General features: G+C 39.4%; 1 protein-coding gene across 1 annotated transcript in view; it reads right to left on the bottom strand.

Annotated features, from left to right (window-relative positions):
- Positions 1-26,620, bottom strand: part of LOC127878479 (uncharacterized) — a 349,860-nt gene that overhangs the window by 219,926 nt on the left and 103,314 nt on the right. The window contains exons 7-10 of the mRNA XM_052425005.1: positions 21,609-21,777; positions 9,404-9,481; positions 6,842-6,898; positions 4,359-4,418 (exon numbers count right to left, since the gene is read on the bottom strand). Coding sequence (XP_052280965.1) covers positions 4,359-4,418; positions 6,842-6,898; positions 9,404-9,481; positions 21,609-21,777 — 364 coding nt within the window. The remainder of the gene's footprint in view (positions 1-4,358; positions 4,419-6,841; positions 6,899-9,403; positions 9,482-21,608; positions 21,778-26,620) is intronic.

Below are 26,620 nucleotides of genomic sequence, written 5' to 3'. Positions count from 1 at the left end.
ATAAATGTTTAAAATCTCTTTTTTAATTGAGGACAAAATGAATAAAAATATCAAAATTTTAAAAAATAAAACAGAGAAGTTTCAAGTATTTAAAGCATTGAAACAGATTATATACCAATTTGAAAAAGATTCAATGTTACTTTTTTTAAATTAAAATTATCAAGCATATTGTGAGTATTTATTGACCATGCGGGGCGGAGTATCATGGTCCAGCGCATTACTGTGTAGGAAATTCCCAAGATAACCAAACAGTTACCAAACGATTACGGGATTGAAAATGTATAAATACCTTTCTGGTTTGGTCACATTTTGTGACATTTTGTGATAACTATTATTTGCATAAGTCAGAGGTTAATTCCGCCACGCCAGGTCAATAAATACGCACAATATCCATGAGTTAGCAGTCGATAGTCGCATAATTTGGTATCAATAATAATAATACACTGCAACTCCAATATATCGCGGTTGAAGGGGTCCAAAGATCGCGACCGTGATATATCCGGCGCACGATATAAATTGTCAGTTTATGTATGCATGTATATGTATACATTAGCATCATTATGCAATCTCAAAACACGCTATTTACCAACCTTATTCAAGTTTGTGTTATATCCATATGTAATTGGTATAACACAAAACATTATTCCATGTGAGTATTTTCAAATGCGTATAATTAAATTTGTAATCCGAAAAACATTGCCGAGTTTTATTGTTCAAGAAAGCATGCACAAATTAGACCCATGTACAAAATGACGTCATTCATTTCTCATGAAAAGCATGCACAGCATGGGGTTTAATAGTAGAGCATTGTGACTAACTGATCTATATTGTATACTGTATCTAACGCACACAGATTGTTGAGATAGGTCAGTATTGACTAGTGACATTTACTGTTATAATTGTGTACACCTTCATGTGTGCACTGGTGCGTTTCGGCAGTTCAAAGCAAATTCAATAGAGAATTGTAACACCCGAAATGACCTGTCATGTTTGACAAATGGGTTTTTTGTTTATCGCAGTACACTCTTTTGTTTATCGCAGTACACAGGTGTTAATGTGATGTACAATGTAAGCAAACAATCTGGTCAAAACTGGATTATGACTATTGGATTAAAGTTGGTGAAAAAAATGGAAAAATACTTGCTTGAAACGGATTTTAATGCATCAAATTCTCAGATAAAAACATTTTATTTAAGGATTATGCTCGTCAGATTTTTGGGAGCCATAGCCGATTCGCGACATATTGGACAACGCGATATAACGGACCGTGATATATTGGAGTTGCAGTGTAATAATAATGTTCAATGTCAAATATCTCTAAAAGCAACAGATGTAAGGTGTCTTCTGATTAGCTAACACTCAAGGGTCGGTAAAAACTGTATGTCGAAGTACAATTTTGTATGTTGACTTACAAAAAAATGTACGTCGACGTACATTTCTCTTTTTACCAAGTAAGTCTTGTTGACTTTTGACCCAAATGGTACTCCATATATCTATCCATGAAGTTTAATTATAATAGCCTCATTGTATTTATAGAGCAGAAATTAAGACTTTGTTCGTGTAAACTCGCCGCCCGGAATCCGGGCTGCACTTTAATTCTTAATATGAGATATATAAACTATTTTCAGGCATAAATCAACTCAAAAAGATTATAAATAATGTGTAAATTATAACAACTTACATGATATGGTGAGCTTACAGTTGTACATATATGTACATATGTACTTATAAAAGCTCAAAGCACTCAAAAAGAACTTATCCTCAAATTGATCTTGGCCAAGATATTACACCCACAAATATTATCACCAAGTTTGACCATAATCTGAGTACCGTAATTACTCTATGTTTTTGGAAATAACAAAATAATTATTTTTCGTGATTCTATATTTTCGGACATACGGATTTTCGTCCATAATTAATGACTCCAAATTTTCGGACATTATATTTAACAGCGCTAGTTTACTAGATTTCTTCCCTGTTTTCGCTTATCTGGGACCCTTCGATCATGGAGTTTTACAACCGGATTAACATAATAAAACCTGGCATAGAATGCCCTGAGGGCAATTGACCATTACAATTGCGTTATTGGGTTGATTACCATGTATACCTGTAAAATAAAGAATGGTTTCACCCAACAGCGTTTGAAATGTTATAGTATTCAGGAAGCAGTATGGTTGTTTTTTATGACGTTTTTTACAAACCATTTCAGGAAAGAGATTGCAAATAAGTGAAGTTGTACCTGATTTGAAGCAGGGAAAGGAGAGTATAACACAATAAAATTATTGCACATTTATAATTGGTTTTATTTCATTACAATAGTTGACAAACTACCATATCATGTATGTCTCTAAATTTGCGGACACTTGTAATTTTTGAATATTTTTCGTATCTAAATTTTCGGACACAAATTTTTATTTTTAAGTGTCCAAAAAGATGGAGTTATTACAGTAATACTGCTTTAGTTAGAGAGCGGACAAGGTTAATTTGGTAATCTGTTAATAATTAAAAGGCCAGAATTGGAAGTGCTTTAATAGATCTGGCTGAGCTATTTGGTGGTAATTGTTGTCCTAGAGGCCCTCCACCTGCCCGCTAACCATCTGACCGCCTCAGGAGATCCCATAATACACACTGTTTATCAAACAGGCTAATAAGAATGTAACGGAAGTTTGAGTCTAATGACAGACATCCATTGTGAATCCAGTATCCCCCCCTTCTTCAGTTGAGTGGGTTTTTTTTACACGCATTTCATGTAAAATTTAGACAAATTATTAAATGATTTATATTTTTTAATATGGTTTTTATAATGCTGGGCTTAAACAATAAGGTGTTCCAATTTTGCTTTTTCTACGTCCTGCTCGATAGTTTTCACATGCTTTTATTAATTAAGAATGATCTTGTTAGATACACTTCAACACCGATATTTCGAACACCAATAATCCGAAGTCATTGTTATATCGAAGTATTTTTCCGGTCCCGATTTTGGTTCTTCTTTGTTTAATGTAAAATTTCATTGTTAATCCGAACTTCGTTAAACTGAAAAAATCGTTAATTCGAAGTGATTCTGTTGGTCCCAACACTATAATTCGCACCTAATGATCAATCTTTAATCCGAAGTCAAAGCTGCAAAGGCTGAGCATAATTTCACACCTTTGTTGTCTGGGCGTGGCACGTCCAAAGCTGATAATTACACATTTGTCATCTGCGTGTAGCGTGCTAATTTTATATTGTCGTCAAAAGCCGATAATTACTATTTATATAGTTTTGCATTCCTAAGTAATAAATTAACGTGTCACGTTAGGTCTGAGTAAACGCGGTCCAATGAAATTCATCTTATATAAACTCTACTTTCTGCGAGCAAAGCATGGGCGGAAGTGAGTTCTTCAATGTCCTTGACAAATTGGGGAAATATGTTACACGCGTCAAGTTTAGTGCTGCTAAGGCCAGTGTTCAGAGAGACATCGCGTCTTATTTACAAAAAATGTTAATTCATTTCCAAAAATGTATTCATGTGTATTTACATGTATGACAATTTGTGCCATTCATTATATTTTATATGGTCTGATAATTTGTGCTATTCGTTATATTTTATATGTTCTGATAATTAGTGCATATTCATTATATTTAATATGTTCTGTACTTAGAGAAAACATAAAAAGAAGCACAATAATCGTTTTTATTCCTTCGTTTGTTACAAGTAGAAATCTATTGAAATCTGACTAGTTTACATTTTTAAGTAAAACAATTATTAATTGTAATTGTAACCAAAGCATGCGAATTCCACAACGTTTTATTATTACAGAATCAAAGAAGTCTCTGCAGATTGATTGCTTAAAAGTTTTAGCAGAATGGTTATTTTTTTTTAAGATTAGATGGCAGAATTCATTACAATGAAACCATACATGTCATCAAATACATGTTAATTACACAAGAATGTGTTGATGGTATGTACCAAATACCCATTTCAACGACTTGTGGAAATATATTCGTTATTCATTATGAATAAAATCATAATATATGTGCATAGATGGTGTCACATTAAAGGTACTTTTATCTTTGGCACACTTTTCAATTATGAATTATGTAAACAAACATGAAAAGCACATACTTAAATCAATTGTGCAAAAATTATGAAGTGGTTGGGCCTTGAAGGTATAAAGGTACGGTGTTAAACAGGCAGGTCGCAGCACACCTTTGAAAGCATTGGCCTTACAGTTGAAGCCCTGGAGCTAAAACTTCCAAAATTGTGCCAATGGAAAACCATCAATATGTGATAACCAATACATAAATTAAATTGTGAAAAAATACTATATTGATAGTTTCATACTGTTATCAATTCTATAATTGCAAAGCTACATTACCTCATTTTGTTCCATAAGTTGGTTGCATTTTTGTTGTAGCGCATTCAGCGCCTGCAGTTTCTAAAACATATATTTTTCATAATTATTTATAAACATGTACACTATTGTGCCAAAATCTGCATGGCAAAATTGTGACTACCGAAATAAAGCTAGGTATGTTCTGTAACAGTAATTAGAGTCTAAAGTCATTCAGCTAAATCAAGAGATTAAATCATTCCAGCAATTATCTAACAAGCAGTATTGAAAATATTAAGTGTTCCTGATGACGTATGACTTTTTTAATAAACATTTCTTAAATACCAGTATTCACAAAACATACATGTCATTCAGCACTTAAATATGTATCTATGACTGGACAGACCTTAGGTAGCATGAACCAGTGATTTTTTCAAACATAAATAATTGATGTAAAATGCTTGAAGGAATAATATTTAAGATCAGAAAGCATTGTCTTTTTGTTTTAATGATTTTCTTTGAGAAATTAAAACAAGAAGGCCAAGATGGCCCTAGTTCGCTCACCTTTTTTTACAAGGCCTTGTTCATTGCTTAGTTGAAAATTTAGTACTATAGAGCATTGGTTCTCTTCTGTTTACTTTTGCAGTGTGAGCATATGATTAATTCTGATTGAGTACTGTCCATTTGCATGGGTTTTTTGCAATGCAAAAATTTGCAAGTTATGCTAATTCTACATGTATTTACAAGGTTTTTGTAAGATTTGGACCTCGTGACCAAGATTTTAACCCCACATGACCCAATGTCGAACTTTGCCTAGATATCATCAAGAAAAACATTCTGGTCAAGTATCATCATTATTGGACAAAAACTATGGCCTCTAATGTGTTTACAAGGTTTTTGTAAGATAGACCCCATGACCTAGATTTTGTCCCCACATTACCAAACATCAAACTTGACCTAGATATTGTCCAGACAAACATCCTGGTCAAGTTTCATCATTAATGAACCAAAACATTGGCATTTGGAGTGTTAACGGGGTTTGTGTAAGATTTGACCTGGTGACCTATATTTTGACCCCTCATGACCAAACATCAAACTTTGCTCACAAAAATAAATATTATGACCAAGATTCATAAAATCTGAAATCTTGTGACCTCTAGAAGAAGCCTACTGGCGGCCATGTTTTTCAACGGACAGGAACCAATTTTGAACTCAACCAACATATCATTAAGACAAACATTTTGACAAAGTCATGTGAAGATTGGGCATGAAATGTGATTTCTCCAGTGTTTACAAGGTTGTTGTTTTTTTTACCTAGTGACATAGTTTTTAAACCAGCATGACCCAGTTTCGAACTCAATCGAGGTATCATTGGGAAAATCTTCTGACAAAGTTTCATGAAGATCTGACAAGAAATGTGGCCTCTCTGTAGCCAAATAAGGAAAACTGTCCCACCCACCGGCGGCCATGTTTTTCAACGGACCAGAACCACTTTTGAACTCAACCAACATATCATTCAGACAAACATTTTGACAAAGTAACATGAAGATTGGGCATGAAATGTGACTTCTACAGTGTTTACAAGGTTTTTCTTTTTTTTTGACCTAGTGACCTAGTTTTTGACTCCGCATGACCCAGTTTCAAACTCAATCAAGGTATTATTAGGGCAAATCTTCTGACCAAGTTTCATGAAGATCGGACAAGAAATGTGCCCTCTAGAGTGTTTACAAGATTTCTCTATAGCCAAATAAGGAAAACTGCAACGCCCACTGCCAACCATGTTTTTCAACAAACTGGAACCACTTTTGAACTCAACCGACATATCATTATGACAACCAGTTTGACAAAGTAACATGAAGATTGGGCATGAAATGTGACTTCTTAAGTGTTTACAAGTTGTTGTTGTTGTTTTTTACCTACTGACCTAGTTTTTGACCCGGTATGATCCAACCGGGTTGAACTCGGCCAAAGTATCATTGGGACAAAGCTTCTGACCAAGTTTCATGAAGATCGGACAAGAAATGTGGCCTCTAGAGTGTTAACGAACAAATGTGGACATACGGACAGACGGACGACGGACAAAGACCGATCACAAAAGCTCACCTGGGCAATCTGGTGAGCTAAAAACCTAAACAAGATGTTTCTTTATCGTAATTATGGTAATTGAGATAAGAAATTATTGAAACAATTATTGTATCGTATATTAATTAAACAAAATGCAAATCGCAAATTAGGCAGACATATACGATTTTAGGTTGTTATGCGCACCTGTCGCTTACATCATTCTAACAAGATGGTGGACAATAGAATTTCTGTTTCTCTGCAAAAATGACAAATAACAATCAAATTGAACATATATATCATACAGTTAGAAGGAATTAATGAAATGCCTGTGATAATTAATGATGCATAAAACGTTTAAGAAACCACCAACTTATTTATTAGTAATGTACTCAGTGGAAGTTTGTCGCTGAAACGAGTGTTTGCATTTTTATTTTTTTTAATTGTTAAAACACAGAAGAACATACCTCATTGAGAAGGTCTGCATGAGAGGACTTCAGTTCCTGTTCATCAAGTAGCTTGTGCTGGAACAGATAACATGTGTTGCAGAAACAATTGAAAGTACACATACAGTCAATCTTGTGCATGCAACCACTTGAATTAAGCGACCTTTGTCTTATGCGACCACTTTGAATTTTCAGAGCATTTTCACTCTCTTTTGATATTGTATTAAGTGAGTTTTACATAACGTGACAAGCGACCGCTGTTTTTCAAGTAATTTGATGTCAAAATTTTGTACTTGGAGGTACACTTGGAAAATTTGTTGAGCGTTAAGGAACTAACTTGATAGACAATTTATAGTCAGTTTGATGTCATCAAAAGAATGCAGCTCCCGGTAAAGAAGCCATTAAACAACACTTTCTCGCCAATAAAGGCTTCCTTTGTCAAGAGATTAACATGTTAAACCAACCATGTAATAGCACATGCATACATTGCATAGATCTGCCTATAATGCCAATTATCAAAACATACCCTCTGTTTGTAACCACAAAGGTACTGATGTATTGCTTTATTACTTTGTTTGTTGACACAATATTTATTTCTGTACATGGTGCAGCATTTTGTTCTAACTAGTAGCCAGCACAAGTTGACAGTATGTTGCACGCAAAATCCTACCAATTATTCCATGAAAAAAGCATAATCAATTTTTTTTTCAGGTTAACATCTTCCAGAAAATGTAACCCGTTAATTGGTCATTTCCATAGGTTAAACTGTTAACCTTTTGCATCCCTACAATTCATACAAGTTACCTTTCCAAGAAAGTTCATATATGTTGATGCTTACATGTGATTACCCTCTCTTTATAATCCATCCCTTTTGTTGCAGACAGATGGTTACCTTATCCTTATAATGCATCTCTGTTGTTGCAAACAATTGGTTAATCTCTCCTCACAATGCATACCTAATGTTGCAGACAGGTGGTTACCATCTCCTTACAATGCATCCCTGTTAATGAAGACAAGTGGCTACCTTACCCTTACAATTCATCCCTGTCATTGCAGAAAGTTGGTTAACTTCTTAAAATTCATACCTGTTGTTGAAGACAGGTGATAACCTTCTCCTTACAATGCATCTCTGTTGTTGCAGATAGGTGGTTACCCTCTGCTGGCAGTTTATACCTGTTGTTGAAGACAGGTGGTTACTCTCCTTACTATGCATCTCTGTTGTTCCAGACACGTAGTTACCTTCTCCTTACACTACATTTATGTTGTTGCACACAGGATGAATATCCTTCTTCAACACATACCTGCTGTTGCAGATAGTTGGTTACCTTTCCTTACAATGCATCCCAGACGTTGCAGACAGGTGGTTACCTTCTCCTTGCAATGCATACCTGCTGTTGCAGACAGGTGGTTACATCCTTTCAACACAAATCTGTTATTCAAGAAAGGTGGTTACCTTCTCCTTACCATGCATTCCTTTTGTTGCAGACAGCTGGTTACATTCTCCTTACAATTCATCCCAGATGTTCCAGATGGGTGGTTACCTTCTCCTCACAATTCATCCCTGTTGTTGCAGACAGGTGGTTACATTCTCCCTACAATTCATCCCTGTTTTGCAGACAGGTGATTACCTTCTCCTAACAATGCATCCCTGTTGCTGCAGACAGGTTGTTTCTTGTTCTTATAATGAGCAACTGTTGCGGCTAAACAATGCAACCCTCAGTTAAAACATGTACCTGCTATTGCAGACAGCTGGTTACATTCTCCCTACAATGCGTTTCAGATAATGCAGACAGGTGATTACCTTCTCCTCACAATGCATCCCTGTTGTTCCAGACAGGTGGTTACCTTTCCTCACAATTCATCCCTGTTGTTGCAGACAGGTTGTTACCTTCTCCTTACAATGCATCCCTGTTGTTCCAAACAGGTGGTTACCTTTCCGCACAATTCATCACTGTTATGCAGACAGTTGGTTACCTTTCCTTACAATGCATCCATGTTGTTGCAGACAGTTGGTTACCTTTCCTTACAATGCATCTCTGTTGTTCCGGACAGGTGTTTACCTTTCCTTGCAATGCATCCCTGTTGTTCCAAACAATTGGTTACCCTCTCCTGACAATGCATAGGTGGTTACCTTCTCCTTAGAATGCATCCCTGTTTTGCAGACAGGTGATTCCCTTCTCCTTACAATCCATCCCTGTTGCTGCAGACAGGTGGTTACCCTCTGCTTACAGTTCATACCTGTTGTTGCAGACAGGTGATAACCTTCTCCTTACAATGCATCTCTGTTGTTGCAGACCAGTGGTTACCCTCTGCTTACAGTTCATACCTGTTGTTGCAGACCTGTGGTTACCCTCTCCTTACAATTCATCCCTATTTTGCAGACAGGTGGTTTCTTGTTCTGACAATGAGCACCTGTTGCAGCTAAACGATGCAACCCTCAGTTAAAATATGTACATGTTGTAGTATCAAGATGTAACCCTCACTTAACAATATATTCCTGTTATAGTATACAGATGTAACCCTCAATTAAGACTATATTCCTGTTCTAGCATACATATTTAAACCTCTTCTTAAAATCCTAACCTGTTGTTGCAGACATGTGTTCTCTTTTAGTTGAAGTTCCATTTCTGCAGCCTCAAGGTCAGCTGTCACTTTCTGCCACTAAAACAAGATTGTTATGATGGCCATTTAGCGCTCTCCTTAGAGTCCAAGTTATGCAACAATTGTAACAGATTTGACCCGATGACCTAGTTTTTAACTCAACATGACTTAGTTGTATACTATTATTATGTCTAGAAATGGTCAGGACAAACATTACATCATAATTATATCACAAATGAGTGTACTACAGTTTGTCTTCTAAGATTGGAAATGTTGATCAACTTTTTTTATCCTATCCAACCAAAACAAATTTTTCTAGTAAAATTCATTTGAATTAGTAATTACTTACCTGATATCATATGCTTACTTATTCCGATAGGATCGTAATTTATCCGGAATTTTTCGTCCGAGGAATCCCACACTTTTCAGAAACCCGTCAGGTAGGTTAGAGCGGTCACATAGTGCCGTGTAGCCGTACAACCAAAACGGGACATTACCCAGAATCCACTCTTATTCCAATAAAAAATATGAAATATTAGACGAAGAGCGGGGTGGGAGGTGGGACTTACCGATATCAGGTAAGTAATTACTAATTAAAATGAATTTTACTAGAAAAATTTGTTTTAATAGCTTAATTACGTTACCTGATATCATATGCTGAATTTGCAGCTGAGGCGGGAAGGTTCGCGAAAATCTCCCCATCACAGCAGAACCCATATCTCGGGTTCTCAGCTAATCTTCGTTATTACGGTATTAACTTAATTCACGGATAAGCGTAATATACCTATGCCGTAGAAGATACTACCGTTTGTGCAACCACAAGAGGGCCCAACAAATACAAGTTGTCCTGTTGGCACTCCAGAGAACGAAGATAAAAAGATGAAAAAGTAGTCTGATTCCTCCAGAAAGCAGCTTGAAGCACGTCAGAGAGTGGGGTATGATTAATATATGCCCACGAAGCCGACATTGCTCGTAATTCATGCGGTCTAATCTTAAAAAGGGATGAATCCCTTGAAGAAAGAGAAGAGTAAGCCCTTTTTATAGTCGAGGCTACCCAACGGGAAATAGAAGCCGTAGACACATCGCCCCCCCTTTTAAGGGAATGAAGAGTCTCTTGCGAGAACCTCGAATAGACTTAACTCTACTAAGATAGAACTTCAAAGACCTGACAGGGCAGAGGAGTCTATCTTCATCTTCATTACCACAAGTTTTAGAAAGACTTGGGACCTTGAAGGGTTTAGAAGCCATTGAGGGGAGTTGATTTTTAGCAAGGAATCCTGGCTGACACAACAAGGTGACAGAGCCATCGGAGGAATCAAAACGAAGATGGCTTTCTTCGATAGAAAGAGCATGAATTTCACTTCTACGTTTGGATGAAGCCATGGTAAGAAGAAAAACGGTCTTCCAGGTTAGGAACTGTAAAGAAGCCTGATTAAGGGGTTCATAGGGAGCTTTAATAAGCGATCCAAGAACACAAGCCAAATCCCATTTGGGAGTAAGAGAACGAGACACAGGACGTTTAAGTTCCATGGCTCGGATCAGTTCCGAAATGGCTGGGTCAGCACAGACTTGTGATGACTTACGAAAAGCCAAGGTATGCGAAAGCACAGATCTGTATCCTTTGATGGAGCTAAGAGAAAGTTTCTTATCATCAAAGAGATAGATTAGAAAATCCGCTATGCGTCTAGCAGAGGGATTGAGGGGATCAATTTTCCCTTGAACACACCAATTAGAGAAGAGTTTCCAGCGAGCATCATAGACTGCTCTGGTGGACTTTCTCCTTGCAGAGGCAACAAGCGTTGAAGCCCTGACAGAAAAGCGTTTCTTCTGCAGGGATTGCCAGACGTGTAAGTGGAACATGTCTGGATCCATGTGAAGTCTGCCTCTCTGAGATAGGAGATCTGACCTGTGCGAAGTTCCCTGGGAAATTCGCACAGGAGACCGAGAAGGTCGTTGAACCAGGATCTCCTGGGCCACCAAGGGGCTATCAGGACGATCCGGCAAGAGCTCACCCTGATTTTCCCTAAGATTTGGGGAATTAGAATGGGTGGGGGATAAGCGTAAGCGTCCAGTTGATCCCAATCGAACGAAAGCGCGTCTACCGCCCACGCTGCTGGTTCGTACACTGGACTCACAAACAAAGGAAGTCTGTGGTTGTCTCTGGTCGCAAACAGGTCGACCAGTGGATAACCGAATGTGAGGAATATCTGATTGGCCACTTCCTGATGAAGTGTCCACTCCGATGGACGTAACTGGTGTTTGCGAGACAAACCGTCCGCCAGGGCGTTGAGACGACCTGGTGTGTGTTTGGACAAGAGAGAGACGTTTAGGCTCTTGCAAAAAACATGTAATTTCATTGTTTCCAGATACAGGGAGTGAGAGTGTGTCCCGCCCTGTTTCTGGATGTAAGCCACGACTGATGTGTTGTCTGTCGATACCATCACACAGGAGTCCCGAAGATGTGATTGGAATTGAGAAACAGCTAGAAAGACTGCTCGCATTTCGAGATTGTTTATGTGCAGGAGAGACTCCTGAGGAGACCACAATCCTGATAATGTCAGGCTGCGGGGTTCCAGGTGAGCGCCCCAACCTTCCATGCTCGCATCCGTTATGAGATGTAAAGACGGTTGCGGGGGAAGAAGCGGTACTCCTGCCAACAGGGTCTCCTCGTCTAGCCACCATAGAAGGTGGGGGACTAAGGACGGAAGGATGGGAATCTGTGTTAGCAGATTGTCTGGAGACCATTTCCATCGAGCTGAGAGATAGTGCTGAAGAGGACGTAGGAAGAGACGTCCCAACTGCACAAAGTCTGCTACAGAGCTCAGGATACCGTTGAGTGAGAGAAAATCTTGAGCTGTGATATGAGATTGGGACAGCACCCATCTGACCTTCAAAAGGAGGTCTGATATACGTTGTGGTGAGACCCTGACCCGATTGATGTGGGTCAGAAAATTCATTCCCACGAATATGAAATCCTGAGAGGGAATGAGGTCTGACTTGGCTACATTGAGAAGGAGTCCTAAAGAGAGGAGCTCCTTCCAAGAGAACTCTAGGTGTAGCAGAAGCAGTTGACGATCGAGCTGATGTAAGAGCCAATCGTTGAAATACTGAAGCAGTTGAACCCCGTGTAATCGGAGGTGTGCGCTCACTGCGGCCATGAGTTTGGTGAAAACTCGTGGAGCCGTGGCCAATCCAAAGGGCATCGCCCGAAACTGGTAGACCTGGCCTGGAGAGGAGAAGCGCAGGTACTTCCGGTAGTTGGGATGGATAGGAACATGGAAGTATGCATCTTCCAGGTCCAAGGAAACCCCCCATTGCATGGGTGTTTGATGGAGCGCCGAATGAAGGCAGAAGTCTCCGTCTTGAAAGTAGGTTTGACTAGAAACGTGTTGAACACTTTTAAGTCTATGACTGGTCTCCAGGAGCCGCTTTTCTTTTGAACAAGGACAAGGCGACTGTAAAATCCTGGAGAACAAGGGTCGTGAACCCTTTCTACCGCCTGTTTTTCCAGCAGTCCGAGAATGGAGTCTGGAAGTTGTGGATGCGGAGATACCAGATCTATTGGGACGCGAGAGAGTGGGGGCCTTTTTTCGAATTGAAAAGTGAGGCCTTGTTTGACAAGAGAATAAACCCACGCGTCCGAAGTTATTTGGAGCCATCGATTTGCGAAGTGCATAAGTCTGGCCCCGACTGGTACCTCCGGCATCAGAGGTTGTGGCGGTAGAAAGGGGTTTGACCTAGGGCTGACCTTTAGGAGGTCCACCCTTGCCGGAAGAAGGATTAAATGACTTCTTGTCCGCATTGGGTTTGCCCTTACTCCAATTTTGTTTTACAGAAGGCTTCCGATAGGAAGTTGTTCTGTTCTGAAAAGGAGGCCTATAAGTGGGCTGACGTAAAGCAGACGGACGCTTAGTAGGGAAACTGTCCCTTTTAGCGTTCTTGGCCGGTGGGGCTCCTGGGGGCTTAGAAGCAGGGCGCTTAAAAACCACAGGGCGCTGGCCAGAGTTGCTCCCAGCTAAGGAGGCATGTATCTGATCTTCACGATCAGCAGTAAGTGCCGACTGTATCCTCCCTCCGAAAAGAGAATCTGCTGTTAGTGGAGCAGTTCGAAAGGAGTTTACGCCTATTTCCAAAAGGAAATTATTGGGCAAGGAAGAGAGGATGAGGTCTCTCCGAAGCCTTAACATCTCAGACATAGACGACGCAGCATTGTGAGATAAACACTGCGTAGTACGTGAAAGATGTATCAACAAGGCCCGGAGCTCCTCTGGGATTGAATCAGAGAGCTCCCAAACCAAGTCTAAGGCTGTGGCTGCCATGAGATCTAGCTGGTTAGCCAGACCTATGGAACGGCGTTCTCTCAGCTCCCAATTTTCCAACAGGGAAAGAGGGACTGATGTATGGGTAGATGATGAAGGCATTGTAAGTGACAGCTTACTAATGTCAGCATCAGGAACCGGAAGTTTGGAAAGGTCCAAACCGGTAGCCGGGTCGGGTACCGGGGCCTTATAACTTTTCCCGCCGTCCATCTGTTTAGGCTCCGTCAGCTCCTTAGGGGCTTTCCATGGAGATGGCGAAGGCTTATTGGCTGGTTCAAGTGACTGGAAAACAGCCATTGTGGAAGAGCCAATAGGGAGGCGTAGATCCACTCAGGAAGTAGCCTTACTTATCCTGCCGGGCTCTCGTCTGCGTGCTACCTGTTCTGTAACGGTAACCGCAGATCCTGTGAGAGACAAGGAAGGGCGGAGGCAGAAGTCCTCATCTAATGTATTGAACATAAGTTCGTATACCTGATTGATGGAGGCCAAATAATAAAGTACGGCCTCATTAGACTCCGAACCCGCCTCAATCAAACCATCTGCGGGAGCATTGGATTGATTGAAACCGGTGGATATAGGAGAAGGAATAATAGATTCATTCGCTTCTATCATGAGAGAATCGTTTTCCGGCACCATCAAAGATATAGCTGGTGAGTTAGGTCTCTCAGAGATCAAGTCAGCAGACTCACTTTGAATACCAGAGGTCGCTGGTAAAGGATCAGTCGAAAAAGGGACAAAGATTCCCGGCGACTGTTGGATCCACAAAGTATTGGGATTTGATGGTGTAGCGGCAGCCCGGGGTAAACTTCTATGCAATGTGGAAGAGACCCGTGGGGCTGAAAACGCAGCCGAAGTGGTTAGATTAACCCCTGTACCTTGAGCCTGATATGTATGCAAACTAGTGTTTGAATACAAATTATGCTCAGTGGTTGTAGGAACGGCTGAAGTGTGTGTTGAGGCCAAAATAGAGGCCGACACACGTGGAAGGGTGTCAATAGATTCCTCAGAGAAGGATCGACTAGGGGACCTAGGAGTCCGAGAGCGCCTAATAGAGGAAGGTCTATGTCCCTTATCCCTGCGATGCCGAGACACTGTTCGGCGGCGCTGGGAATGATGTTTCCTGATCGAACGTCTCCCTGCGCGCTGGCGTGATCGCTCTTTACGAGGCAATCTACGCCGAGAAACACTCGGTGAGCGTGAATGACGTCCCCTCCGATAATGATGAGGGCTATTTGAAGTAGACGATGAGTCATACGACGACGAGCCCGAGGTGGAGGAGAAGCCGGAAACATCAGACACTACACGTTTACGTCTGTGACTCACAGTAGAAACGCGGCTGCGTCTACCTTTGTGGAGTACTGACAAGGTAGTGTCAACATCTACGGTGACCGGAACGGTCTGTGGCACAGACCGGTACCCGGTGACCGGATCGGTCATTACATGACCGGTGACCGGACCGGTCAATGACCGGTGACCGGACCGGTCACAGCATGACCGGTGACCGGACCGGTCAATGACTGGTGACCGGACCGGTCACAGCATGACCGGTGACCGGTCATAGCATGACCGGTGACTGGTCAGGTTAATGTTGACCGGTGACCGGTGAAGTCTCCGGACCGGTCAACTGGTCATTCCCGATGAACGGACCGGGCAAATTTTGTCCGGTGTCGTCACGGGGTAGGGACCGATGCCTGGCAGCTACTGGTGGCATATGGTCAAGATCGTGTGGTGAAAAGTCTCGACACACGGAACTTTTCCTACGTTGATCTGATGCCGAGTCATTCAACTGGTCATTCCCGATGAACGGACCAGGCAAATTTTGTCCGGTGTTGTCACGGGGTAGGGACCGATGCCTGGCAGCTACTGGTGGCATATGGTCAAGATTGTGTGGTGAAAAGTCCCGACACACGGAACTTTCCCTACTTTGATCTGAACTATTCTTGTTGCGTCCACGACTCTTGAAGGGTCGACGCTTGATGGCCCAGGTATCTGCAGACCAATGCTCACAGAAAGGGCAGCAGTTATCCTGGGTACATCCTGCACACAACAGGCAGCTACCATGGTTGTCCCATGCTGCCCTTATGTGTCCACATGAGCCACGTGTTTGAGGCATACTTTGCCTAGAACAAACAAACAAATACACAAAACAATACAGAAATACACGGATATATATACGGAGAATGTTTTAAAGCAATACAAAAACTTCTCTATTCTGTTAAACAGAAGAATCCAGCGAAACAGAAGCAACAATTAAGTCAATAACAAAAATGTCGGCCTTTGTATATCGCATCCGGAATAAGAGTGAATTCTGGGTAATGTCCCGTTTTGGTTGTACTGCTACACGGCACTATGTGACCGCTCTGACCTACCTGACGGGTTTCTGAAAAGTGTGGGATTCCTCGGACGAAAAATTCCGGATAAATTACGATCCTATCGGAATAAGTAAGCATATGATATCAGGTAACGTAATTAAGCTATATAAATGGGATAGATATTGAAAACATAACCAAGTTTCATTGTGATTTAGTCATAAGTGTAGCTTCTAGAATGGTAACATTTTTTTTTAAAGATTTTACCTATCGATTTTGATTTTTTACAATGTGATCCAGATTTTAACTCAGCCAAGATACTGTCAAGATAAACGACCTGACTAAATTTCTCAAGATTAAGTCATAAATGATTTCCTTTGAGTGGTAACAAGAGCTGTTAGAAAACAGGGTGCTCGACTTTTCAAGTGCTTGTCAGTATAACGTAAGCTATCATGGGGAAATTGTTCATATTCAATAAGGTAAAGGTAATATAGTCATATTCTAACTGGAAGAGCACCATAATTGAAACATATTGATCGCTTATCTTTTAAAGAAGTGGTACATTATAGACGATTCTGAGTTCAGGTCTATTTTCCACAATCTATTGAACATTTGTAGAGACATGATACAAACTAATAAGATTATATTTCAAGTTTGATAGCAATAGCTTGGGTGGGATGGTTGGACGGTCTTTCAAAAATAAATATGTAAAAATAAATATTTGTTTTTTTTTTTACCATTTAAAAATCTGTGTGTGTGTGGGGGGGGGGGGGGGGGGGGGGGTTGGAGAGGGTGAATAATGTGTGTGTGGGGGTGGGGGGGTCATTTATTAGATAATTTTTAAAAAATAATAAAAAAACAAGGGACAAAAGTGTCACAAAACCAGGTTTTTAATTAGAAACAAGAGTGCCAAACTGTCACAAGATACGCCCTTTTTAAGGCTTTTGACAACTTGATAACTTTACCATGACCCATATTTGAACTTGACCTACATATCATCTAGACACAACTTCTGACCAAAGTTGGTGAAGATCTAATGAAAACTACTTCAATTAGAGAGCAGACATCATGCTGAATGCTTAAAATGCACTAAGTGACCTTCCATCCTAGTTTTTAACCTGGCAGGACCCATATTTGAACTTGACCTACATGTAGATATTGTCTAGACACAACTTCTGACCAAATTTGGTGAAGATTGGATGAAAACTACTTCAATTAGAGAGCAGACACCATGCTAAATGCTTGAAATTGTTTAAGTGACCCTGTGACCTAGTTTTTGACCCGGCATGACCCATATTCGAACTTGACCTAAACATTGTCTAGATACAACTTCTGACCAAGTTTGGCGATTATCGGATGAAAACTACTTCTATTAGAGAGTGGACACCATGCTAAATGCTTGAAATGCACTAAGTGACCCCGTGACCTAGTTTTTAACCTGGCATGACCCATATTCGAACTTGACCTAGATATTGTCCAGATACAACTTCTGACCAAGTTTGGTGAAGATCGGATGAAAACTACTTCTATTAGAGAGCGGACACCATGGTAAATGCTTGAAATGCACTAAGTGACCCCGTGACCTAGTTTTTGACCCGGCATGACCCATATTCGAAGTTTACCTAGATATTGTCCAGATACAACTTCTGACCATGTTTGGTGAAGATCGGATGAAAACTACTTCAATTAGAGAGCGGACACCATGCCAAATGCTTGAAATGCACTAAGTGACCCCGTGACCCAGTTTTTGACCCGGCATGACCCATATTCGAACTTGACCTAGATATTGTCCAGATAAAACTTCTGACTAAGTTTGGTGAAGATCGGATGAAAACTACTTCTATTAGAGAGCGGACACCATGGTAAATGCTTGAAATGCACTAAGTGACCCCGTGACCTAGTTTTTGACCCGGCATGACCCATATTCGAAATTTACCTAGATATTGTCCAGATACAACTTCTAACCAAGTTTGGTGAAGATCGAATGAAAACTATTTGAATTAGAGAGCGAACATTGCTGTGGACGCCGCCCGCCCGCCGGCACACCCACCCACCAGGCCGCCCACCGCAAAGGTGAAACTATAATACGTTCCGTATTTTTAAAACGGGCGTATAATAAAGTCTGATAAAGGGAGACAACTCAAACTGAACTGATTGTTTATAATTAACCCCCTTTGTTTCAAAATAAATCTATTTTTAGTTGTGGCGACCATGACCTTGGAGATATTGACGTAATTCTTTCGTGCGACACAATGATAGTGAACAAATGTGCCAAACGATTTTAGAATCTCACAATGAATGACATTGTTATGGCCCTGACAAGCTCATTTATGGCCATTCTTGACCTTTTAACTCAAAGTGTGACCTTGACCTTAGAGATATAGACGTAATTCTTTTGTGCAACACCGTCTAATGATGGTAAACAAATGTGCCAAATGATTTTGAAATCTCACAATGAACGACAAAGTTTTGGCCCGGACAAGCTTGTTTCGCCCGCCCGCCAGCCCTCCAGTCCGCCCGCCCGCCGACATTCGCCAATCTAATAACCAGTTTTTTCCTTCGGAAAACCTGGTTAAAGAGGAAAAAAAATAATATTTTTTTAAGGGGGGGGGGGATTCTGGAGTGGGGCGTGGGTGATGGTTTGGGTGCAGTCCATTGTGGTATGTCAGGTAAGTGTTGTTTTGTCTAGGTATGAATTAAAACTGATCATAAATAAAGAATTTAACCAAATATTCAAAGTTACTAAGTCAAAAAGGGCCATAATTCCGTCAAAATGCCAACCAGAGTTATGCAGAGTTATGCAACTTATCCTGTACAGTCACCTTATGATACTTAGTGAGTGTTCCAAGTCTGAAAGCAATAGCTATGATACTTAAGAGGTAAAATGGACCAAAACACAAAACATAAACACATTTTCAATTTTCTAAGTATAAAAGGGGCCATAATTCTGTCAAAATGCCAGTCAGAGTTACATAAATTTGCCTGCACAGTCCCTTTATGTTAGTTAGTAAGTGTTGCAAGTATGGAAGCAATAGCTTTGATACTTTAGGAATAAAGTGGACCTAAACATAAAACGTAACCAAATTTTCAATTTCCTGAGTATAAAAAGGGGCATAACTCCAGTGATTCATTTTGCTGTGCGTCCCGCGTGCCAGATGCACTTTTTTTTTGGGACGAATCAGGGTTCGACACTAAGGCACGTCCGACAGACATTGTCTTGTAAGATCGGTGGTCGGGCTAGTAAAACTGCGGGCTAGAGTGTCCGACTGGTCGTACATAAATTTAAAAAAAATCTATACTGATTCATATAACTATAAATACACATGTAACTGCTGTGAAAACCTTTACTTGTAATGTGTAAAATTACTCTTGAATCCGTTATTTACATAAAAACAAAACTAGTATATTTAAATAAACGCGGAGCATTCACATGATTCATCACTATTTTTAGACGCAAAGGAGAGCTACCTGCAGAAATTGCTTGTTTCAATTGGTCAAGTTGTCATGAATATTAATGATTTTCTGCAGTGTCGTAAAACTGTAGAGCATGATTTTACAACTTCTATCGAAAATCGGTATCATCAATGTAAACATTTTTGTGTAGCAGACAAGATAATGTAATTTATTTAAAGAATGGCTTTGTTCAAGTTCGGATTTTTGTCCGACAAATCAGTTAATAAAAAAGAATCCGACGCTTAACTGACACAAAACGTAAATATGAAGAAACACGAAAACATCAATTTTATCCTAGATGAAAAATCGAGTCAGTTCTCATGGCTTGAATTCGACGAAGAAAAGCAAAACATAGGGTTATTTTATTGTTTTACTCTATGCATGAAAAATCTGGTGTTCACTGATTATTTACTGATAAATCCTGATTAAACAGTTACATGACACAATTGTGTTCATTTGCCATGTCATTTATGGTCTAGTAGACATCAGGTTCGGGCTAGTACATTTTAAGAGGAGCTGGTCTGACGGTCTTGCTGTAAAAAAAGTTAATGTCGAACCCTGCGAATCATTCTCAAACATGTGCGTCCTCGGATTTTCAACATCGTCAAAGTTGTACATGATACTGAGTTCGATTCGTGGAGATAAGCGAAACACATGTCAACACTGTTTTGAAAAGTAGAACAGAAGTCACATTACTACATTCGGAATGTAGTACGCGTATTTTGATTGGATGAAATATATCATTTATCCTATCAGTTATGGCATTTTATTAAAAGTTTTTTGGACGTTTATTTGCCTGTCCTGGATGGTAAACAAAGAAAATGCCACCCAAAAAGGTTTTCAAAATTGATCCTTAACAATTTAAACTCACTGTGTAGATAATTATCTATAACACAGCCTCGATGTAAACCATGTGGTTTAAATGTGAAGAATAAACAGCGGAAAACACAGTTTGAGTTCGTCTGTTGTGAGCGCAGACAGATATATAGTAAATCGATGTTATTATACTTTTCTGGATTAATTGAGCATTGTTGTTTTTCATAAAGTGACGATTAAAAATTTGCAAGTTCTGAAATAAATAGCATCTTTTATTTTTATACGGTACATACATAATAGTGATACAGATTGTACAGTATTCTGTCCTATGTAACGTAGAATGTAAGTACATATAACAACAAAGACATCTGCTGTTCATACTGCAGGATGTGAGAGTGGTTTTGCTGTACAGAATAAGGTCTTGACCAAATTCAGGAACAGGTTAAATGTAGGGAAACAAGACAAACTTATGAGAGTTAAGTTGTGCAATTTTGCCCGGAATGAATTTGTGGAAAAAGCTCTCCCTGTTTGGAGAAAAAAACAAGGCGAGAAGGCTATACACCTTAAATACAGTACGAGTGTTGTTACACGAAATCTGTATTGAAGGTGTAAACCTTTTGACCGAAGGAGAAATTGTCTTTTGTCACACTGTTTGAAAGGGCTTATTTTGACCAAAAAATTATAAACACTAGTCATCCAATTTATTAAAACTCCAGTCAGTCCAAATTGTTAAAGATGTTAAAAGTTCTCTGTTTAAGATGTTATATGTTTCACTGTTTGTTGTTAAAAGTAAAACAAATAAAGATTTTACTTGCTATTAACCTATTTCTGTTTTTAGCTGTAAAATTGCATAAAAGAGCCCCTGGCTATGGCGTATCATGTTAAGTATATTATTTGTAACGAATTAACAAAGACACAACCTGGGACCCATTGTTTTCACTTTGGACCCATTGTTTCAAAATATGCGAGTCCCAGGGACTCATTGATGTAGATTTCAAAATGACTCACTGAAACTCTAAAAATAATGCTGACAGAGTTATGCACCTTGACCTACACAATTGTCTTGTTGCCATAAAGAAGTATTGCAAGTTTGAGTTAATTATCTTTGATAGTGTTAAAGTTATTTGACTTTATACAAAACTTTAACCAACAGCGACGCCGACGCTGGTGCCAGTAGCATAGCTCTCATTTTTCTTCGAAAAGTCGAGCTAAAAATGATAGAAAACACTCAATATGTTATTTGGGCTGAAAACCCTGACCAAGGCCTTACTAGCCATGCTACACACTCACCTTTGCCTCGAAGGCGCTGGCCTGGCTCTCAAGACTGGATATGTCCTTCTCAAGGCCCTGGATGCGGCTGTCCCGCAAACTAATCTCCTCTTGCAGGGCCAGCAAGCGTGACTTTAGCTCCTCATTCTCCTCAATCACACTGTGCCGCAGGTCTAGGCTCTCCTGCACACTGAAAAACAACATCACCAAGCTTTAGTCACTCATCTGACATCATCAATTACAACATCACCTAGCTTCAGTCACTCATCTGACACAACATCACCTAGCTTCAGTCACTCATCTGACACAACATCACCTAGCTTCAGCCACTCATCTGACACAACATCACTCAGCTTCAGTCACTCATCTGACAGCATCACAACATCACCTAGCTTCAGTCACTCATCTGACAGCATCACAACATCACCTAGCTTCAGTCACTCATCTGACAGCATCACAACATCACCTAGCTTCAGTCACTCATCTGACAGCATCACAACATCACCTAGCTTCAGTCACTCATCTGACAGCAGCACGACATCACCTAGCTTGAGTCACACAACATCACCTAGCTTCAGTCACACAAGATCACCTAGCTTCAGTCACACAACATCACCTAGCTTCAGTCACACAACATCACCTAGCTTCAGTTACTCATCTGACAGCATCAATAACAACATGCTGACTCACAACCACATCACTGGGAAGTTGTGACAAACACAAACATGATGACAACATGATTACATTCAATGGGTAGTCCTGACAAATACAATAATTAGGTCAACACACTGATAACCGTTGGGTACACCTGACAAAAACAGTGAAATCACTAAATTTCGAAGGTCTTATTTTATGACCACCACAAATATTTATCAATTTTACAATTAGTTACATTGTCAGGATATATCTTCCTCCCTCCATGTAAGGGAATACCTAGTTCTTAAAATGTTGTTTTTGTCAATATTAAAATGAAATTCGTATTATTGTCATACAAAAATTATTTGTACTTGAGTATCAATAGTGTAATTTAACAACAAGAGAGCCTGAAAGACCCAAAGTCGCTCACCTGATCTGAAATTGATCTGCTCAGTGCATATCATAAAAACAAATGTTATGACCAAGTTTCATGATGAGTGAACTATAAATGTAACTTTTAGAGTGCTAACAAGGTTTTACTATAGCCATATTAGGATAAATTCCCCGACCCTGGCGGCCATGTTTTTCAACAGACCGGAACTTTTTTCAAATTGAAAACATCCTTAAAACAAATATTCTGACCAAGTGTTATGAAGATTGGACAATAAATGTGACTAATTTAAGAGTGTTAACAAGCGTTTACTTAAGCCATATACGGAAAAATGGCCCATCCCCTGGCAGCAATGTTTTTAAACCAACTGAAACAATCATCTGACGAAGTTTTATTAAGATCGGACAATAAATGTGGCCTCTAGAGTGTTAAAAAGGTTTTACTACAGCCATACATGTAGAAAGCCATATAAGGATAAATACCCTGCCCCATTGCGGCCATGTTTTTCAAGCAATCGGAACCATTTTCAAACTCGTCCAAGATATGATTGGGACGTTCTGACCAAGTTTCATATTGATTGGATAATAAATGTGGACTCTAGAGTGTTAACAAGGTTTTACTATAGCTATATATAGCCATATAAGGAAAAATGCCCTGCCCCTTGGCCGCCATGTTTTCCAAGAAACTCTAATGTTGACGCCGCACGACGCATGACTGACAAAAGGCAATCACAAAAGCTCACCATGAGCACATTGTGCTCAGGTGAGCTAAAATTATTATAATGTTATTGTTATAAATTAGCAAAAATGCTGTGTCTGCTACAGTTTTTTCCACGGTAATTTAATCAGAAGCCCCCGGGGCCGATGGAGTGGGTTTAGGGAGGGCTGTCCCCTCTATACGTATTTATATGTACATTTTTAGAGTTAAATGATGTCATTTGGTGCGCTATGACTACAACAACAACTATAAAGTCATAGTTAAAGATATATATTTTTTATTATTTTTTAATTGTTTAAACAACAATCAATACGCTCACGCTTTCCATGCCAATGACACGACATTGTACATGCTGCATAATTTTTGCACCCCTTTTATTGAAACAAAGGGTCAACAGGAAATATAGCACTGTTTATTTGAAGTTAGAAATTGTTAAAAGCCAATGAACACTCAAAATCAACTAATATTTCATACAATATTTCGAAAAATAACAGCAGCGTTGGAAGCTTGATGTAGTTCTCATGAATACGTCGTTCTTCGGATGCTGCCCGAAGCCAGTCAGATACCGTACAGCCAACGCGGCACAAACAAAATCCGCGGCTACGCCACGGCCAGATTATTAGTACGCGGCGGCCGAATCGTGTGTTCACGCAGCATACCGCCGTGGCACTCGGCATCGATCCGCGCAACGACGCCGAGTCTTATTAACCTTGCGTACTTTCGCGGAGTACATCCGCCACATACGTACGAGGTGGATCGAGTGAAAAGATATCCACCTACATGTACTTACATGTATGTGTAGCGTAGAAACCAAGATTAACGCTGGTTTCATAATTATTATTTTCACGTTTTAATAAGCGATATGACAAGTAATGCGCTTTAACAAATTATCGTTGAATTAATTACACGCAACTGTTAATGTTTCGTTCGATTATCAAATTATCATTATTAAATTTGTAATCCGAAACATACTTCCGAAATTTTAATGCTAACGCGACCTTTGGCAAATTCTAGCGTAAAATAAACAGTGCTAAAATATAATTTGTTTCATAAAAAGAGCGCGAAAATTATGCAGACATGTAGAATGTCGTTTGGGAAGTGTGGGTGTATTTTGTGTTGTATAAATACATGAACATCACGTCAGGCGTAAATCGCGTGTTCAGTGGGAAAAAAACGCCCCGATTAGACGTTATTTCATCATCTCTTTAAATAGAAACAAATGCCAAAATGTATTTGATACTTAAGGAAATATGGAGAATGTTTGTGTATCGTAAATATTTACCAGCATTTGCTTTAAAACTGGAATATACGGGATTATCAGGTAATTAGTAGTGATATTTACTCTATAATATGAACAAAATAAAACGTGTTTATATACGCATATTCAAACAATAGTTATAATACGCTGATAATTAACAAAACAACAAATACGTCTTCACTGTCTTGATTATTGATGTGGCTTCAAACTGCTAATTTTCTCAGCTTAAATATAATAGCAAAATCAACATGCAATTAATTTATAAATCCACCATATGCTGGAGCCTTGACCACTTGTATGTGCGAAAACATAATTACGTGACCTTGTTTATGTGTGAAATACAAACTTAATTGGCCAGACACATTAACTATGCTTACATGTATATGCTAATACAATCCGCGCACAATAAATTTATTATGATTTTAATTATTATTATAATTGTTCTTTCAAAATTTGTTAACTACATGTAACTAATAAGTTTAAAAAGATTTTTTATTTCATGATGCGCATCAACTCGGCATCATGTCACGGATCACGGCATGCCTCGGCGGACAGATGGGAAGCTTTGCGGCGAAATGAGACTTGCCACCGCATACTGACGCGGCTTCAACGACTGACGCGGCATCGACTCGTTTCGCCTTGCCGCCGCGGATCGCGAAATACGTTTGTTCCGCGTTGGCTGTACTGTATTATCACGGAAAATTAACATGGAATATGTTACACAAAAATTAAACAAGAGATGTGTTCGTCAGAAACACAATGCCCCCTATTGCGCCGCTTTGATTTAAAAAAAATAAATAAATAAAAAATTACCTTTGACCTTGAAGGATGACCTTGACCTTGAACTTCCACCACTCAAAATGTGCTGCTTCATGAGAACGCAGCTTTGAATTATTTTTTTACCTTTGACCTTGAAGGATGACCTTGACCTTGAAGAATGACCTTGACCTTGAACTTCCACCACTCAAAATGTGCAGCTTCATGAGAACGCCACTTTGAATTTTTTTTTTTTTTTTTTTTTACCATTTACCTTGAAGGATGACCTTGACCTTGAACTTCCACCACTCAAAATGTGAAGCTTCATTAAATACCCATGCATGCCAAATATCAAGTTGCTATCTTCAATATTGAAAAAGTTATGGCCAATGTTAAAGTTTTCGGAGGGACAGACGCCATATATTTGACATTTGACCTTGAAGGATGACCTTGACCTTCACCTTTCACCACTCAAAATGTTCAGCTCCATGAGATACACATGCATGCAAAATATCAAGTTGCTATCTTCAATATTGAACAAGTTATGGCCAAAGTTTTTTTTCGGAATTTTGGACAGACTGACATACACACATACACACATACTGACATACTGACTGACGGACAGTTCAACTGCTATATGCCACCCTACCGGGGGCATAAAAAGAGCATTTTGTTTCTCGTTAAATCTATGTTACCAAAGCACATCTAGTGCTGAAATTTGGGCTATTATTATAAGGAACGCTGATTTTGTATGGGTTAACTTTATTTTACGAAATATTTTGCAAAATATAAGTTGATTTTGAGACGTTATGAGACTTAAACGTCGCGTTTACATTAACATATCTTAGTGTGTTTTGGATAACAAATGCGTTAACATTAACATTCTGGAGTGGGTTTCGGATTACACATTTAATTATGCTCATTTGAGATTTCAACAACTCATTAACAGCTGCATAATGAACAAGGCTATTGTTAAGCAATATGGTTCCCTACCGGCCTCAAAATTTGTCAGGAATTCCACCATTTTCAGAAATTGTTTTTTTTTGGTTGCCATAGCAACCACAATTTTTGACGTAAGAACAAAATAAAATGACGTGCATAATGTTCATATTGCCATCTATCTATGTTGCATGTTTCATGAAAAAATATTAAGAACTTTTAACGTTATCGCAGGATCCAGAAAACCACCATTTTCAGCAGTATTTCTAGTCTATTTGTTGCCATATCAACCAGAATTTTTGACTTAGGAACAAAATGAAATGACATGCAGAATGT

This window comes from Dreissena polymorpha, chromosome 4 (genome assembly GCF_020536995.1).
Source record: "Dreissena polymorpha isolate Duluth1 chromosome 4, UMN_Dpol_1.0, whole genome shotgun sequence".
Lineage (NCBI taxonomy): Eukaryota > Metazoa > Mollusca > Bivalvia > Myida > Dreissenidae > Dreissena > Dreissena polymorpha.
The sequence above is the reverse complement of the archived record's forward strand: the minus strand, read 5'-3'. Positions and strand labels throughout refer to the sequence as shown.